The sequence below is a fragment of the Xiphias gladius genome, chromosome 2 (genome assembly GCF_016859285.1).
Source record: "Xiphias gladius isolate SHS-SW01 ecotype Sanya breed wild chromosome 2, ASM1685928v1, whole genome shotgun sequence".
NCBI classification, from domain to species: Eukaryota; Metazoa; Chordata; class Actinopteri; order Istiophoriformes; family Xiphiidae; genus Xiphias; species Xiphias gladius.
The window spans coordinates 21,906,890-21,925,177 of NC_053401.1; the positions used below are offsets into that span (position 1 = coordinate 21,906,890).

General features: G+C 42.7%; 1 protein-coding gene across 3 annotated transcripts in view; it reads left to right on the plus strand.

Moving 5' to 3' along the window:
- Nucleotides 1-18,288, plus strand: part of zdhhc17 (zinc finger DHHC-type palmitoyltransferase 17) — a 31,075-nt gene continuing 12,787 nt past the window's right edge. Inside the window, exons 1-10 of one of the 3 annotated variants that reach the window (XM_040145997.1) lie at nucleotides 1-175; nucleotides 8,057-8,160; nucleotides 8,699-8,821; nucleotides 10,141-10,218; nucleotides 11,274-11,418; nucleotides 11,827-11,891; nucleotides 12,886-13,048; nucleotides 13,228-13,353; nucleotides 15,087-15,229; nucleotides 16,549-16,649. In XM_040145997.1, coding sequence (XP_040001931.1) covers nucleotides 113-175; nucleotides 8,057-8,160; nucleotides 8,699-8,821; nucleotides 10,141-10,218; nucleotides 11,274-11,418; nucleotides 11,827-11,891; nucleotides 12,886-13,048; nucleotides 13,228-13,353; nucleotides 15,087-15,229; nucleotides 16,549-16,649 — 1,111 coding nt within the window. In that variant the 5' untranslated portion in view covers nucleotides 1-112. Of the gene's footprint in view, nucleotides 176-341; nucleotides 514-7,428; nucleotides 7,531-8,056; nucleotides 8,161-8,698; nucleotides 8,822-10,140; nucleotides 10,219-11,273; nucleotides 11,419-11,826; nucleotides 11,892-12,885; nucleotides 13,049-13,227; nucleotides 13,354-15,086; nucleotides 15,230-16,548; nucleotides 16,650-18,288 lie in introns of those variants that run through there. The other 2 variants (XM_040146015.1, XM_040146005.1) reach the window with 2 other exon arrangements.

An 18,288-nucleotide genomic window follows, 5' to 3' on the forward strand; every position in this document is an offset into this window, starting at 1 on the left:
GATGAGGCCAGTCCTTCCTCTGGGTTTTTGACAGCTCCTCTCCTCCTCTGTTTGTTTCCCCCCTTACGCAGCCTCTTGTTTCCCACAATGCTCAGCGAACACCACCACCAAGATGGCCGACGCTATGGAGGAATATGAGAAAGAAGCTGGCTGCGTCCCTATTCTCCATCCCGAGGTATGGTCCTTGGACTTCACGCCGTCGCACGCTCTTATGAACCTACGCAAATCGTATTACACCGGTCTGCGTGTGGGTGTTTGCGTGGTTTTGCCGTGCTTTCTTTTTTTTAATAAACTCCGATGCCCCCTGCAAAACCACCGGTGGGGGGTGGCAGGCAGCTAACGATGCTAAAGGTGCTAAGGCTGGCCCCCTCCTCCTGCGGCATAGGCAGCGGACGCTAGGCAGATGTTCGTGTTAATGTTACCGTTAAGCTCGGTGGTGCTTTCTGCGGCGGCGGCGCCGTGCAGCCAGTATACGAGGCTGTAAGCAGTGTGACTAGGTCTGTAATGGAAACGGTAACGTTGATGGTTAATCCTTCACCCGATGTTAGCTTTAAGGCTAAACTGGCAGCGCTGGCTGGCTTAGTTGCGATGATGAAAACCGGTGTCAAATGTGTAAGCGTACATCGGGCTGTGGTGTCCGGTCCCCTGAAACGAGTCCATGTTAACAGCCGCCAGTGTGACTAAAAATCCACCCTTTTTTCTTGAAAACCATATTCGTTTCTTGGTCAGATTCCTACAGCAGGTCCACTGGTCGGGATTGTCAGTCAGCTTGTCATTTAGCATTTGTTGTTTCTGTCATCTAATGTCGTTGTAAACGTTTCCTCATGTTTGGATTTAAAATACGCGGAATCAACATAAACACATTAGTTGTTTAAATAGCCACAGGGGCAATGTCTGCCATATTTACCCGATAATGTCTGAAGAAATAATTCTTGAAATTGTAGCTAAAATGATTCAACATTGTTAGCTTACCAGACAAGCTAACCTGAGAGGGACCTGTTTGCTTTTGTGTTCTTCTCTTTGTTACGGCCTATTTAAGCCCAAGTCACCCATTTTTATTGTTTTTATTTCATGGTATAGACTATAGCTACCACTGCCAGATGAAGCTTAATAGGCCTTAACTCCATAGCCTGCTTTTTAGTTGTTATCATTCTCTGTTGGCAGGTAATCTGATGATACAGAGGAACTTTTGATACGTACAGTAGTTTGCTTCGGTGACAGTTGACTTACTGTTCTCTCAGGAATCCTGTTTTGCTTGTTGATTTTTGCATCAGCAGTTCAGATCACAGCTAGTTTTCCTTCGGGCTGGCAGTGTGCATTACACATGATTCATGTCTTTAGTGTCCATTCGGTCCCCAAGATGCTGGTGAATGAGTTCATGTACCTAGTGGAAAACAGGCTGAACTGGATGTAGTGATTAATCATCTGCTTTTAGCTATTGCAAGGTGAGCATGTCTTCAAAATCTAGTAGTCCTACTGGCTGCGGATCCAAAAGGTTTAATTCAAGCCCTGAATGTGATAGTCCTGTTCACACATTATGCCAGTATGAAACTTCACTAATGATGTTGCCACATCCTGAGCGGTCACATTGCCACAAAATAAATTTGCTTCCATTTCGGTACTGGCTCCGCGTTCATACATAATCCCATAATAGGAAAATGTGCTCAAATTAACCACAACAGCTCCATTTGTGAAAACACGTACTGTATGTTAATCCTGTCTTCTTGTCAGTTTTGTTTTGGTCTGCACAAAGGAGGGAAGGCTCAGACTAGACAAAGGAAGACAGCGGTTTGTAATGTCATCCTCCAACTCATTATTCAGTAAGGTTTTGCTTATGACTAGAGATTAAGCCTTGTTTCTTTTGGAGATGATGAGACCCTTGTCTCCCTTACATGCTGCAGTGAAACTTAATATCACTTTGGATACACAACAGTTGGGTTATACCAACACTGACGGTTGATCTGGAGTCAGTTGAGTTTGTCATCAACCAGCCCTCCATACCTAGGTTCAATGCAGGTAATGATAATTGGATTTTTATCTTATTATCAACACACAAATGTCATTTAACCTGCAACCAGACTTGTCTGAAAATAATGAGAGCCTGAGAGAGCGATGGTGTTGACAGAGCTGAACCGTACAGTAACGATTTGGCAATTGGGCGTATGCAACTACAGTTGATGACTCTGTCAAGGTTTATTTCAAGGCAGTCTAAGCTGACTTGAGTCAAAATTTGCAGGGTGTTCTGAAGACTACGAATACACACATTTCAGTGTTTCTAGATAACAACTTCTCCTAAATGAATAAAATGCAAATCTGAAATTCTTTTAATACACAAGGTAAATGGTCTTTCTGTTATTTTGATTAAATACAGTTAGGTTTAAAAGAAATATTATATTAACCGTATAGGAATGACACCCATTTTTATACATAGTCCCTCATTTTCAGATGCTCAAATGTAATCAATGGTTTTATTTTTGTCAAACATCTTGAATTAAAGGTGCAAGTCTTCACTTCGGTCACAGCTTGATGGCTTTGTTTCAAATCCATTGTGGTGATGTACGGAGGCAAAATTACGAAAATTGTCTCACTGTCCAAATACCTACTATACCGACTGTACTTGTGCACCCGGTCCTCTATACATTAAAACAGAATATTGGTTTTCTTCTATCATGTCCTCTTGTATGATATATATCATGCTTCCTCTGTGTGGCACAGAAAGGTGCCATAACCTCTTTAAATCACTGTATCGGAGCATTCACAATATGACCTTTTGGCTACACATCTACCTGTCGTATTGAGGAAGTTTGTCTGACGGCAGTAGCTTCATCATGAATTAAGTTTATTTTCTCTGTGTGCCTACACAGGCTTGGCTTAAAGTTGCCCCTCTTTTCAGCAGGGTGCTGCTTGGAATCTGGGTCATCTCGTAGATTGTAGAGAGCGTAGAGTGAGGCTGAATGCATGAGGCACCTGAATTAGAGCATCGGAACTTTAGTTGCACGCTCAGAAGGGCCATGCAGATTTTTCTTTTTCTTTGAACCAGTTTAAGATTTCCTGCTTAGAAGGCACACGTGGCTAGGGGACATGGTCAGTCACTTGATTTCATTCTCTGTTGTGCTGCAAATTGGAAAACACGCATTCTGTTTTCTCAGAGCATTCCCATTATTTCCTTAAACAAGTGTTTCCCCTCTGCATCCTCCCGATCCACTGATGTAAACTGTGCCTTGAATATTGAATTAGTCCCTCGAAATGGCTCTAATTTCAGACTGAATCTGACTGTGAGCAATGGCTACAGCCAGTAAGCAGAGGAACACAATAACTGCAATTTAGTATCAGCAAAGTAGTCATTGCAGATGCAGGGAAAAAACAGTTTTTTGTTGTATATTTTCCTGATGAAAATCTAGATGTTGGTCTCAAACTGAGAATTGGTCACAACCTTACTGTTCTTGAATTTCTACTTTCTACTGTAACCCAGTAAACATTCATTTTCAGGAGCAGTGCTGTCTAACAATTTTTAGCTCAGGGCATGTGACCCCCCCAAGGAGTGGTTGCCATATGTCCCACTGACCACCCCATTGACAAAAGCCAGGCCTGCTGCCTTAGTGAACAGATCAAGCTCCAATCTAAAATCAATGGTTAGCATGAAATGGATAATGTGTTTCATTGATAATATCAGCACTGCCATCTCACCAGTTGCTGTATGTACTTCCAGTGAGCAAGTACATAATTAAGAGGTGAGAAAACAGATTGCAATTATCACTACAGTTAGAAATGCCACCATCAGCTTTTGAGATGGCAGGAGGAATTGAAGAGAGGGACCGGGGCTGTCGGGATTGACAAGGGGTCAGAGGCTATCTCCATGGAAGGCTGAGATGGAGAAAGTTACTTAACATCTGGTGTCTGAGGGTTTAGAGCCAACCCTCTTCCCACTGGCCCTCCACTGAAAGGAAATCAGTTTCCCTGCCGAATGAAGCAAGCGCTTTCCCTCAACTGAATATCCAGATGAAGGAAGAGGCTCCAAGTTCCACTTTTTCCAGGGGTTTCTGTTTGTCAGCCTGTCGGAAGAAAAAAGCTCAGCAAAGTCACGTTCATGACCGAGTGGCTCTCACCCACCCCCTCTTTTCTCTGGCAGCTAAACTGGTCTGAACAGCACATGGGGTAGGTGAAACAAATCGTATGGATTTGTAAAATGACCAGAACTTGGCAGTGAAAAGTACAAACGCCTCAGAGCAGCCTTGACACATTTCAAATTACAGGAATAAAAATACAAGCTGGTCACCTTCATATCTCCTGTGTCACACTCTCCTGCTTCATCCTCCTCAATCTAATTTACTCTCTAAAATGAAATCCCCTCTCTGCTGCTCGGAGCTTCTCATTTCTCCCCTGTATTGTGATTGTAATTTAAAGCACCTTTTTTCCTTACCATTGACGTTTACTGATGTTTGGGATTTAAGAATTAAAGATCATTCTGCTGTTAAAGTAAATGCATCAGTTTTCTGTAACTTTCAGTAAATTTGTGGAGAGGTTGGATTTGTATGACAGATTTTGTTTCATGTATTTTACTTATTTTACTGTGACACGTTGGCTCAAATGTAGGGTTGTCATTTAGAGGTGGATTTTGAGGTCTGCCGTAACATCAGATCGCTCTATATATCTCCAGACATGGCACAAAATGTTGGTCATGATTCTAATGTGGCTTTATTTATTTAAAGCCACAAGGAAAACCATATTTCAGTTGTGTGTCGCTTCAGTAATTTCACATAATTTCTTGTGAACACAGAATATCGAGAGACCACATAACTCAGGCAGGAGTTGTAAAGAAGATACTGGGAGGATTGTTTGAATGTATTTTTATAGTATGTAATGGTACAGATAATCAGAGTTTAACCCGTATTATTACAGTGTTAGGCTAAACAATTTATTGTATTTTATATCGAAATCACAGTTTGAAAAAAATTTGAAATGTTCAAATCACAGGAGTTGTAATTATATTTAAAAGTTACATCAGCATCAGTTTCTTGAAAAGCTGCAACCAGTCAAAGTTTAAAGGTGCCCTGTGGAGTTTTTGACCTCTAGTAGCGCTATGGAGCAGTTTTTCTCTCAGCGGGTCCCTGTTTTGTTTGTCTTTTGTCAGTGGAGTCAAACTATTGCGTTGAGCTACAGGTGGTGAAAAAAACACCAAAAAAGGCAGCAATTGCCACTGAAGGTTTGCAAATGTTTTACAATGAAGGAAATGCACTCATTACGCTTGTTAAACCCAAAGGAGACACAGCGGGTTTTGGGTGAAAGGTTATGTTTACACTGAATGTAAACATACCTTCTGTTTGTTTACTAGAAAACTCCATGGGGCACCTTTAAGTCTGCAACTGTTGTTTTCAGATTAGCTAGCAGCTAGGATGACAACTGTCACTGACAGAATTACTAAGCTGTAGCTAATGTGCATTAGTTCTGTGAGTTGGCAAAAAAAAAACCAGAGGAAATCTTGGCTGTTGTGTGGTTAATATGCTCTGCATGCCAGTGTCTGTACAGACACGTCTGGTCCAAGATGGCTTTACGGAAGAGGAAGCGCTTTAATAAAAGATCAACGGAGTGGCAAGTCTTTTTTACATCAACAATGTAGGTGTCAGACTTGACTTACCAAACAGTTTATTTTGATTACCACAACTGGGCCTTGTGGTAATCAAAATTTCTTTTCGGATCAGTGTGCGAGAGGTGAGACAGGTTGACAACTCGTTACGTTAAGTGCGATAAAAGCTTTCCAGCAAGTGTTATGAATCCCTCTAAAACCAAAGATGGTCAGACGTTGACCCAAAACGTCTGAATGTCAGGTCAAAATAACGCACGCAATCCGGGGACAGTGGTGAGGATGCTAGCAGCTCTGCTGCTCTTAGGCAGAGGAAATAGTACTCCATACACTTGTAGTTTAATTTGTGGAAAACAATCCTAATTTTAATTGCATTTACAAAATTGGACAAAAAAATTGTCCTCAAATTGCTCAGCCCTGGCGAGAGCTAAAAAAAAACCTGTATGTGTTAGTTTTTCCAATGCACCATCTCCATCTTTTTTCTCCACCACCATTCCCCCTGGTGGCAGAGATGCTGGCTCAGCATATCCCCCCAGCACTGTAGGGAGGCCCAAGCTAGACTCTGAGGCAAGATGGCACCGCTTGCGGCCTCTGTGCCCCCGAGCTCTTGCCTCAGGCTTCCCAGCAGCTCTGCGTAAGCCTGCCATGTCCTCGGCCCCCAGAGGCTGCCTCATTATTCCTCAACGTTTTAAGAATGCGGGCAGCAGCACAGCCAAAGTGGCTCGAAGGCCTGCTTGAAAGTTAACCAAAACACCAAGCCTTTCCAGGTGGTGATGTAGCTGGAATACCACAGTCTTTTAAATTCAAGGTCGATGTCCATTCAGGCATCAATATCTCAGCTTTGACTTTAAATTTGATACAAGAATTATTTCGGGTGGTTTTAGTAAATAGAACTAATTCAGTTGAGTGTGTTTCTCTGTCGCTCGAATGTAGAAGAGATTTAACCCAGTTTACAAGAGTCATTTCCCGTTCACAAAGTCAAGAGTCAGAATAGCTGAAGCCAGCGTGGGGGCCCTGTGTTTACCAGATGCAGCCCTTTTCCCCTGTGATGGAGGCTAATTGTGGTTTCTGTGGTGTTACTATGGAGGCTAATCGAATGTGAGTAGCACAGTCGCCACATCTGTGTGTCAGATTAGATCTTCAGCAGCAGCAGCAGCAGCAGGATACGACAAGCCAGTCTTTATCCCTCTCCCGCTGCCTTATCAGCTATTTATATGAAGGTCTAAGTGTTCGGGAGCAAGGCACTGTGTGTCTGTGTCACCGGTAGGATGATGCCTGTCCATCTTGCGCAATATTTTTGCTCTCTGATGAAATCTTACTAACCAAATCTTGATATCCTCATGAGTATTGGAGCACGCTTCTTACTTTCTTTCCAGATGCAACAAAGTCATAGAGCTTTTTCACAGCAGACATTTTGACTTGTCATAGCAGGAAGTGCACAGGTGGTACTAATTACATCAAAGATGGCTCCTTTCCACCGATTATCGCAGTATAATACAACAATTATTAATGGTAAAAGTCACCCCTGTGTTTGTCAAAATGTCAGCTGTGAAAAAGGTCTGTGTAACTTAAAGCCCCTACACACCCACACAGGGGTCTTGTCTAATGTTGAACTTCTTCTCAGGACTGCGTAGGTATGTCCCTATGTACAGATTGCGCTTGACTGACCACAGCCTCACTCTCGTGCTAGTTGTGTTGCATTTGCAGGCAGGAATAGGTTTATAGTCTTTTGTGATCTGATGTCATTTCCTGTGTAGCTCCACTCAACCTCAGCCTGACTAGAGATCTAATCAGCCAGATGAATTGAAAACACCTACGTGGGTTTGCAAGGCTTCTAAGTTTTACCCCACATTTTCCCCTCTTGTCATGTGTGGCTCTGTGTATCGCGCTGCTGTCAGCTGCAGCTATTGCATTTTGACAACTGAGTGGACAAGGCCATGTCAAAATCAGTAAGAGGTCGCTTTGTGCAGTATCTTTTAAAGAGGTGTTTCAGTATGTCAGCCCAGTGTTTAACCCAGTATTTAACACTTAATTTTGCAGGGGATGAATTGAACTTTTATTTATTTTTGTCCACTGTCATAGATTTTGCCTGTATACTGTGTACTGTTATTACTTTGGTACTTGTCCCCTTAATATCACTGGCTATATTTAGGGCAAAACTAAGATTGTCATTATTGATTAATCTGTCAATTTATTTTCTCATTTAATTGAGTAATTGTTTTCTGTTAAAATATAGGGACAAAATGACTGACTTAAAATTTCTCAGAGGCCATGGTAATGTCTTGAATGAGCTTATTTTCTCTGACTAACGGTCTAAAACCTTAAAACATAAAATTTGCTGCCATGTGGCAAAGAAAAGCAGCAAACCCCACCCAACCTGTCAGTGTATTTTGGTTTGTTCCAGCACAATGCTGATGATGATGCTGACTTTATGCCTGTGTTTCCCTTTCTTCTGTCCTCCCTCTTCCTTTTCAGGAAATCAAACCCCAGAGTCATTACAACCACGGCTACAGTGAGAATGTCAGCCGTAAAAACCACGTGGACGACTACAGCACCTGGGACATTGTCAAAGCCACACAGTGAGTTGATAATGTGTGCGTGTGCGTGTTGTTGTCATACTTGACACTGTCTTGTCACAGGGAGGTGGGCGTTGTTTACTAGTTATTTATCGTCCTAGTGGGAGCCGTCATCCTTACTGGGGGGGCAGCATGTTCTTTGTGTTATTGAGATCCCATAAGTTTTAAATCTGGAACTAACACCACTGTGTTTTAGGTTGTGGTTTTCTGATTCAGTCTGTGCTAAAGAAGTAGTAGGAAAATGGTGAGAGAATTTATGGGTGGGAAGAAGAGAAATGGAAAAGTCAACAAAATCTTTGTCTGACTGGTTGTTACATTTGACAACAACAGAAGAATGTTGTTTTGATTTGAGGGTGGGAATATCTACCTGGAGACACGCAGTGTTGGCGTCTCGTTTGGGTCTGAGTATCTGTTTGTTTTGTGTATGTGTGCATTTTGTCAGCGTGTCTAGCTTGTATTTATTTAACCCAGTGTTTATCTGTGTTTGCACACGTATTTGTCGGTGAGGAGCCTTTAATCCCCCTCTGCCCCTCTTCCTCAGGTACGGCATATTCGAGCGCTGCAGGGAGTTGGTGGAGGCGGGCTTTGACGTTCGGCAGCCAGACAAAGAAAATGTAACCCTCCTCCACTGGGCCGCCATCAACAACAGGATAGACTTGGTCAAGTGAGTCTCCTAGATCCTGTATGAGGTTGAGGGGGGCAGTAGGTCAGAGGTTGTGGTTGGACGGTTGTGAGTCCGAATCCGAGGACTGGCTGGAAATAGGTTTGGTTGTACTGGTCAGTCGTCAGTAAAGGTGAAGATAAATAATACGTATCCAAAACTAAATGCAGCTGCTGATTGACGCCATTTTTTTGCCACTATTTAATTTGCCTGCACAGCTTTTCTAGTGCAGCTTCCTGTTTTTGACTTTTTTGCTCTTTACCCTATCAGAGGAAAAGAGGTGACCTGTTTCTAGCCACCCATTTAGGTGACCTATCTTGAGACAGGGCGCTCAGTGAATGTAGGTTTAACACTAACGGCCGCATTAAGACGTGGACGACAACATCATGTTCTCCTCTGTAAATACTGCTGCCAGTGTCTGACCCTCTCCAGCGCCTCCTGTACGCTTCTCTAATGACTGCTGCATTTGGTCACAGTTGGCAAGATAGTCTTCAACTCTACACACACACACTCTATGTTCAGCCTGAGTGTTTTTAACCACCACTGATTAATTTGAATGAATGATTTTCAGAAGTTTGAATATTTAAATGATGTACAGATGGATACGTAGTATAGCATTCACATCATTTTCCTTTTCATCAAACCAGCCTGCAAGCCTCTCGCTCCGTATGGACACGCTTGCATTTTTTAGTATTCTTTATTCATTTTTCCAGTCTTTACTTTGTCTCCCATCTGTGTAACATGACATTTAATTTGTTCCCACTTCATTTCAGAGCAGTGTGATTTGAATGCAGTACAAGACTCCTGGGCATTCATTATTTATTGTCTGCCATGAAAGTTACAGCATTATCGGTTATCTGCAAAAATTTTTAATTCGTTTGTGGTGGCAGACATTTATATATGGTGTGAAATTACGAAATGTATACAAGTGAAATGTGTGTCTTTTTTGTGGAATTGACCTTTTTTCTGAGGTTGAAGTTTATGGTTGGACCAGCTGATAACAGCACAGATCAGTAGGCATGGTTTTGGTGATTTTCAGGTAAAAAAGAGGGGGATTTGTTTTGTGTAAGATGTTTGTGGCTTGGTATTGTTGCCTATTAGATATCCAGTGTTTCTCTCTTAGCAGTTTGTTTGCCAGGTCTCTGCATGTGTGACATCCTTCTACTGCTTCATTTCCTCATCCAAAAACATTTTATGAAGTTTACACTAGTTTTACAGACCACACCTAGATTAGATTAGATTACATTAACAAAAAAGGGGTCTGATTCTTGGGTAGATCCAGTATAAAGTTTTGTCTGATTTGTCTGGGTTTGTATGTGCAGGTACTACATATCAAAGGGAGCCATAGTTGACCAGCTGGGAGGAGACCTGAACTCCACACCTCTGCACTGGGCCACCAGGTAAGAAACTCGCCGCCGATAACGTGTCTACCATTTGGTTGATTTCACCCGCAGAGACCTGGCATTGTACATGTCTACATGTCATTTTTGTTCGGACTATTGCATTGAAATGCTTCTTTTCATTCTTTCACATTTCTTTTGCTGGTCCACAGTTAAAACAGAGAGTAACTGAATCTAAGAGACACCTACTGTAGCTTCCCCTTTCCAGTTGCCAGTAAACTTTAGGATTTTTTTATTGTACTTTTCAAGCATGGCAAGGTCAGTTGTGTCCAAAAACCAAGGCCACAATGCCTGAGGGGATCAGGCCGTCCTCTCCTCAGTGTCTCATTCTAAACCCGTCCGACCAAACCATACATTCATGAACTTAATCCTAACCTGTTCACCGTCATCTTCTCCTTTGTTGCCAATTTCTTGTTGACTGATGTCAACACTGTTGCTTTACGAGTAGTTCCTCCATCTCGTCTTGATTTTTTGAAGGTGATTTATTTCCTTCTTCCTCTTTGTAATGATCACTCAGTCGTGCTGTAAACTGGTGGGAATGGGGCAGGTCACACGATATCCACAACTGCATCAAGCCCTCTCCTCCTGAATTATTGATAGGTTTGATTGACAACAGGCATCCGCACCATCGCTGCTACACAAACACACAGGAGTCCTGTGTCACCCTGGAGCCAGTTTCCTTTCAAATCTTTATTGTCCATGGGGGGGTTGCTGTAGAAGGGTTTAGCGATTTTTAAATAAAAAAAAAAAAAAAAAAAAAAAAAAACAGTTTGAAAACCTGATGAAATCGGGAATCGGTCTCTCAGTATTGTACCAGCATATGAGGATGCATCATTCCAGGTGCAGATGTAACAGCTTAATAGCAGAGAGAGAATATAAGACCCTGATCTTTGGACTGTTGAGTTTACCAGTCGTCACCCACTCAGCCTTAATGCTGGTGTTCAAGCTGGAAAGGCTTTGGCTTTCTTCAGACCAAACCTCTAAAAGAGTGGAGGTATTTGTTCCTGCATTTTATCAGCTTGTTTTGTATGTTTCTTACTCTCTCTCTCTCCCAGACAAGGCCATCTATCCATGGTGGTGCAGCTCATGAAATATGGCGCAGACCCGTCTTTGATCGATGGCGAGGGCTGCAGCTGCGTCCATCTGGCCGCCCAGTTCGGCCACACCTCCATCGTGGCCTACCTTATTGCCAAAGGACAGGTATGAAAGACGATGCAGGGCTAAAGCTAAAGCTTAGTCTCGTTTGTCAGTAGGTGCCAAAATAATGTTAAAAATGTTCCTTCTCACGACAGCAAATGTGGTTGTCTGACAGGAAATCTCTTCTGCATTAGTGTGGTCCACCTGGATATTTAGAAAAACTGTAGTGGGGACAAAGTGCTTTACAGAAAACGACAGACTTTCCTCAACTGTGTTATGATCTCCAACGTTCCTGTTTGTGTCGGTGTCATCTGGGTTTTGTAAGACTCGGGGACAAGTCTTGTGTTTTGACAGAACCTTGTACCAGTGCTCTCCATCAGGGGGAGCCCTCTTGCCTCTCTTGTCCTCCCGTCACCTCTCACTGGTTCCTCGGCTACTTCAGTTTCTTACTGTACCTTTGCTGTGTAACAGGACGTGGATATGATGGATCAGAACGGCATGACTCCTCTGATGTGGGCGGCTTACAGGACACACAGGTGTGTATGTTACAGTTGCAGATATAGCTTCAAATAGCTGCTGTTTTGGCCCGGCCTGCCTTGACGAGAAATCTTAAACTCAACTAAAGCTCGAATAAATTTTAACCTTGTATGAAGATTTTGGAGCCTTGAAAGACTTCAACATTTAGACATTGAACCCCACATATCTACTGGGCATGTTTCTGCTGACTGCAGCCACACACACAAGCTTGTCATGTAGAAGTGAGTCGTAACTCAGTAGACGAACTGGTATTGCTCAGCTTCATGTGAATATTCCCTGATAAGCAGTTTTTCTCAGGGATCATTTCTCTGGATCATGTATTGATCCATGAGGGGTAATTATGTCATTAGCAGTGTAAAGTAGAGGTGTAGCACGATTAAGAAAGGAGAAAGGTTATTAGGTTATATGAAAAGGAAAGGAAAAAAATAAATTCTGATACACAAAAAATGTAGTGGATAGTTTTCATATGACATTATTGTCTTTGTAGCACTTAAAAAGTGTTGCTTTTGTGTGTTATACGTGATCACAAACGTCCATTGTTGAACCCAGACATGAATTTAGTTGGTTAGCTGGATTTCTTTACCCCGAGTGAAGAATGTGTAACAACTTGTACATGAGCAGTATTACGAGCAACCAGTGATAAGAACTGTTACTGTTGTTTCTTTATTAATGTTACTGAGTTAACCCTAAAGAGTAATTAAAGTATCGTTGCACTGAATTCTGTTGTTGTTCTTGCTTAAAGTTTTGATCGTTGCTGATATTATTAGTATCTTAAAACTGATGTAAAAAACGTATAGTTACTCTGAAAACCGAGGGAAAATGGTTGGAACGTATTAAATACGAAACCAGATTTGAATCCGTTTGACCTTCTACAACTCTGCTGTTCCTATTTCGTACTGTTTCATCTTCTTGTTTTCTACGACGTGTCGTGACAACCTGTTTGTCAGGTAGGTTTAAACTCAGCTTGATTTGATTTCTGCTTCTGCGTGATAGTGTGGATCCCACCCGGCTGCTGCTAACCTTCAACGTCTCCGTCAACCTGGGTGACAAATATCACAAGAACACAGCGCTGCACTGGGCCGTGCTGGCCGGCAACACCACCGTCATCAGCCTGCTGCTGGACGCCAACGCTAACGTTGACGCACAGAACATCAAGGTAATGCACTGCGCTGTCCACTGTCCTCACAAACCAGTAACTGCCATAGGAATTGTTTCATAATGATAAAATTCATGTCAACAAATGAGGCTGTCACTAAGAATGGTGGAGACGTATCCAGAGTTTCGAGAGTTTTGTGACGGTGGATGTGTACAGGCTGGTCCTCTGTTGTTTTTCAGGGGGAGACGCCGCTCGATCTTGCCAAGCAAAGGAAGAACGTTTGGATGATCAATCACTTACAGGAAGCGCGGCAGGCCAAAGGCTATGACAGCCCGTCCTACCTGAAGAGACTGAAGATGGACAAGGTACATGCACGCACACGCTAAAATACATTACATTATATATCAGAAGAGTGTGGCAGGAAGTCACAGAGTAACTGCTGAGAACTGAAATGTTAGAGAGACACATTAAATTGCGAGTCCCTTCAGTGGGATCAAGTCTGGCTGTCTCGTAGTTCACTGGGCGACTTCTCTTTTCCCGTCTCGGGTAAAACAGACGTGCTCAGACCAGCTTGTCCAGGTTGAGCTTCTGTGCTGCTGCAGTGCCACAGCACGCCCTGGGGTAGCGATTACCTTTTTGTTTAGACCCGTCGCTTTGTCAGCCGTTTACTGCTTCCCATGGTCCCGATCAGACAGTCTGACAGGAAGGAGAAGGTTCGTAAATGACCTTTAGTATTTAACAGTGTGACCGCTGTTGGAACAAAGCAGGAAGTCAACCTTTTTACTGTCTAGTCCAACCGCCGCGGGTGGTGATTCACATGCATCCCGATGATAACGGACATCTTCTGTTCAAATGCTGACCTCGATTGAACTTGAATACTGGAATACGGATGTTCGGATATTTACTCGGTTGCCTGACAGAGCGGGTGATAGAGGCCAAACATATCAGCTTCTGTGGCCGGTAATTTCCCACCCTGGCAGTAGATGCGCAGTTTTTTCTTTATGTTTGTTTCTATGTTGATTTTGATTTTAATTTTTCTAGAACCATGCATACATAAACCCGTTATTGATGCAACTTAAAACTCACTCAAGTCTCAGCTCAGCGTAAATGTGTTGCTGTCTCTCCACTGGTCTGCTGGGACATTATTAGTTAATGAAGGTACATTTTAGAATGAGACAGAAAGTTTGCTCAAAAAATATGGATGCCCATTCTCTACATAAAACTGATGGCAGTGTGTCAGTGTGTTTATAGATTCAGTAGATTGTAGACCATTATTTGCATCACATTGAGGTCTGAGGTTTGTCTCAGTTTTAATCCAGATCCCTAGTGTCAGGCCCGGTGCTGTTGTGAATAGAGCTTCCTAGGCCGTCCGTTGAATTGTGAAATACACCTAACCTTCCTAGACTGCTGCTTCCTGCTTTCCTCTTTATGTCTCCACAGCTTAAAAGAGCCCACATGTGTAAAGCAACACAGGGCAATAAAAAGACATCATGCTTGATTCAAATAAAGTAAAAATTCAATGTTCCCTGTTCAGGGCTGACACACCTCACTCTGTATATACAGGCATTTTGACATGATCAGAAAGTGTATATATCTTTACTGTGTCTGCAAGTTATTGTGTGTTGTCAGTTGTAATAATGGCTAAAGTTGTTTTTTATCCGTGAACCATTCTCACTCTATTCTATTCTAAAGAAACTGCTGCCTGCACTCCGGCTTCAAATAGAAACTACTCCAAATACATAATGTAGTTCATAGACCAGTACTGGATGTACACACTTAGGCCACGACTGACATGAATTATTGATCACATTTCGGCTTTTGTAACCGATTTTAAAGCCCTTTCTAGCAACCAAAGCCTCAGTGGGACTCCCTCCTCCTGGCCCAAGTCTCATCTGTATTTTCTATTTCTGCCTTTTCTGTCCCGTTTCATCTCTCTTTTGATCTTTCTTCCTTCCTCTGCCCAACTTACGTCTGTCTCCTGTAAATCTTCATGTCTGTCTATCCATATCTTTTTCCCACCAATCTCCTCCTTTCCATCTCGTATCTATATCCACCTGTCTCTCTCCATTACTTATCCCGCCACCTTCTCCCTCTGCAGGAGTTTAGGCAGAAGGTGATGCTGGGAACGCCCTTCGTGGTCATCTGGCTTGTTGGTTTCATCGCTGACCTGGATATCGACTCGTGGCTGATCAAGGGCATCATGTATGCCGGCGTCTGGGTCGCCGTGCAGTTCCTCTCCAAGTACGTCTCGATCACATAAGTACACACACCTCACAGTGTGCCGTGTGCGCCGTGTCCTACATAGTCTGTGGAAGTATATCCAGAATTTTTGATTTTTTTTTTTTTTTTTTTTTTTCTCTTTTCATCTAAATGCTTAATTAGTTGATACTGTCCATTTGGTCATAGGCTGGTTTTTGTCGGATTTTTTTGTTTTAGTTTTTCAGTCTACAGGTACCATCATCAGAGTGCATGAATTTCATAACTACTTAAACCTCACACATAGTAAGATGCTGCTTAAATAAAAGCTGCACATTAGATTACTTACATGTTGTAGCAGAGCTGTATGTTTAATTGATGTGTCTTTTCTTGAAAATTAGTAGCAGTGATGAGGGCGGAATGTCATAAAACACACATCAGGGTATATCTTCAATGTTGTTGTAAAGATATATGTTGTTGTATAGAATCGTAAATATGATTTACCTGCAGTGTAAGACGCTGAGTATTTGTTAGATTTGTAGGTATAGATGTAGATGTCTTGACACCTGCACACACGAAATATAAACTAAGGAATTTACTGGGCATAGTTTTCAGAATACACACACACACTGTTGAGCCAAGACATTAACTGTACGTACTAATATTCTTACGTGTAAAGACACGTGTAATTGTCAACATCATGCCTTGGCTAACACTCATTCTCTTCTTCCATCTCCCTCAAATGCACACACACACACACACACACACGCTATGCCCCTTGCTTAAACCCCATCACTGCTGCCATCTGGTTCTGCTGGTACAGTTTGTTGTCACTGCTGTTGGCTGTGTGACTACAATAACACGCATTAACCGGTGCGTTAGCTTTATAATTACTGACATTCTTGGAATTTTTCCTGGGTGGAAAGAATAGTGGACATGGGTGCTGTTGAGTCCCGCTGCAGTATGTCATCAGGTCCCGGTCTGGTGTATTTTTGCTGCTCTCTGACTGCAGTGTTCAGAGCCTTAGGTTTGCATCTGTCTGCATGTGCCAGCGGGTGAGCGGGTGTCACATCCGCAGGAAGAATGCCTCAATGTACATAGGTTACGAGCCGAGTGTCCATAGTGGGAGTGATACCCGTTAAAGCAATATTCATTCAACAGTGACAGTGACAGTGTCACAGTCAGGTTGTGTCAGCATGCTGGGGGCCCTTGTGAGCAGATCTTAGTCTCAGTACAGTTCATACAATTTGATTGACAGGAAATGCAGTGCAGCAATGAGACAAGGGCAGATTTTTAACAGATGAGGCCATTTTAAGAAACGGCGACATTCTTCCTCTCTTCTCTTGTCTTCTCTTTCTGAGCAGGGCTTTCTTCGACCACTCCATGCACAGCGCTCTCCCTCTGGGAATCTACCTGGCCACCAAGTTCTGGATGTACACCACCTGGTTCTACTGGTTCTGGAATGATATCCTTTGCTGTCTTGGACTGCATCACTCTTGGTTTTGTTTTTGACATTTTGGAGAATTCAATTATTTGCTTTCACGCCGAGGGTTAGAACAGAGGATCGATACCGCTCTAATGGCTGTGCAGTAAAAACGAAGCTACTGCATGCAGCCAGTTAGCTTAGCTTAGCATAAAGACTGGAAATGGGGAAACAGCTATTCACAGGTAACAAAATCCACCCACCATCTGCCACCTACTTACTAAGGGACACCAGCCATCTTATTCTTAGATGATCTCAGATAGAAAACTGGGCACTATAAATTTTTTTGCAAATGTTTTTGTGTACAAAAATGAAATTTCCCAGTTTAAAGAGTAAATAATTGTGTTCCTGCTTTGCATCATGGCAAACGCTACACCATCCGTGTGATGGATGAATGACATTGAATCGAATAATTCACAGTTTTGGCATTTGGTTTATACTTGAAGGGTCTTATCCTGAGGGGCGTGCGGTGTGAGGGAAGTTAAGGATTCAGTGTTTTGCTCAAAACAATTTGGCTGATTCTGGGATCAAGCACTAACCTTTCAGATTTTCAACAATCTGTAAATCCCAAGTGATGCCGAGGATTTTACTGAGCAGTGACCCTTTCCCCTTCATTAAGTGCAACATTAAGCCACGAGTCAAGTTATAGTTTGGTCCTCTGTACCTCTCTCCAGCCACCCAGATTGACAGATGGGCTTTGGTGTCCACCTATAGTCACATTTAATTTATTTTTTTTCACCCACAATCCACCTGTGTGTGAAGTAGAACGACAGTTTCGAGACCTGGCACACACTGTCTCTTTACTGGAGAAAAGACAACAATTCAAGGCCTTGCAGCTCTGACCCACGTTCATTAAAATGGGCTATTTATTCTTATTAGAACATGCACAAGACAAAGATTGCACGGAAAAGTACTTGTGATGCAGACTGGACCCTAAGTTAGATTGAGTTACAGGCCAATTTAAGTGGATTAAAGGAGAAGGGAAGGAGAAAGGTTTATGGTTTAAGAGCAGAAGGAGTTGACGGAAATGAAGTTAAGCAAATGCAAGCGTAAAGTGCCACGAGCTGTTGGGTCATACTGTGAATAATGTAGAAGTAAAAATGTTATTAAATGAACATGCTGCTTCATGTTTCGTGTCCGCTGCGTGTTACTAATATGAGCGGGGAGTGAAGTGTTGTACAGCTGCTGGGTGAAACCCAACAGAGCGAATCCAAAGAGTTTCTGTTGGCCTCAGCTTGGCTGCTATCACGTACCTCTTTGTTCAGGGAAGGATTGCCTTTCTGTCCGGAAGCTGCTAATTGCAGGAGGTGAGCGGGGAGTTCTCGTTTGTGGAAGACATTTAATTGTAGGCCTCAGTGCTCGACTAATGGGAAGGAGAGTTAGATGTCTTTGCCCTCAGCTTAAAAAGAAAACTGTGCTCTAAAGATCTTCTCAGTTATTCTGAAATGCTGCTGTTTTTCATCAACATTATATTGACGGAAGGACACACATGCTGTCGACCAGCCAGGTTTTCTCGCGTGCGTTCATCTTCAAAGAGCAAAGGTTTGGTGACATGACATCCTGTGCGCTGTCAAATGTTTGTTCGTACATGGATCATTTACCACGTGGAAAGTTAACCCTT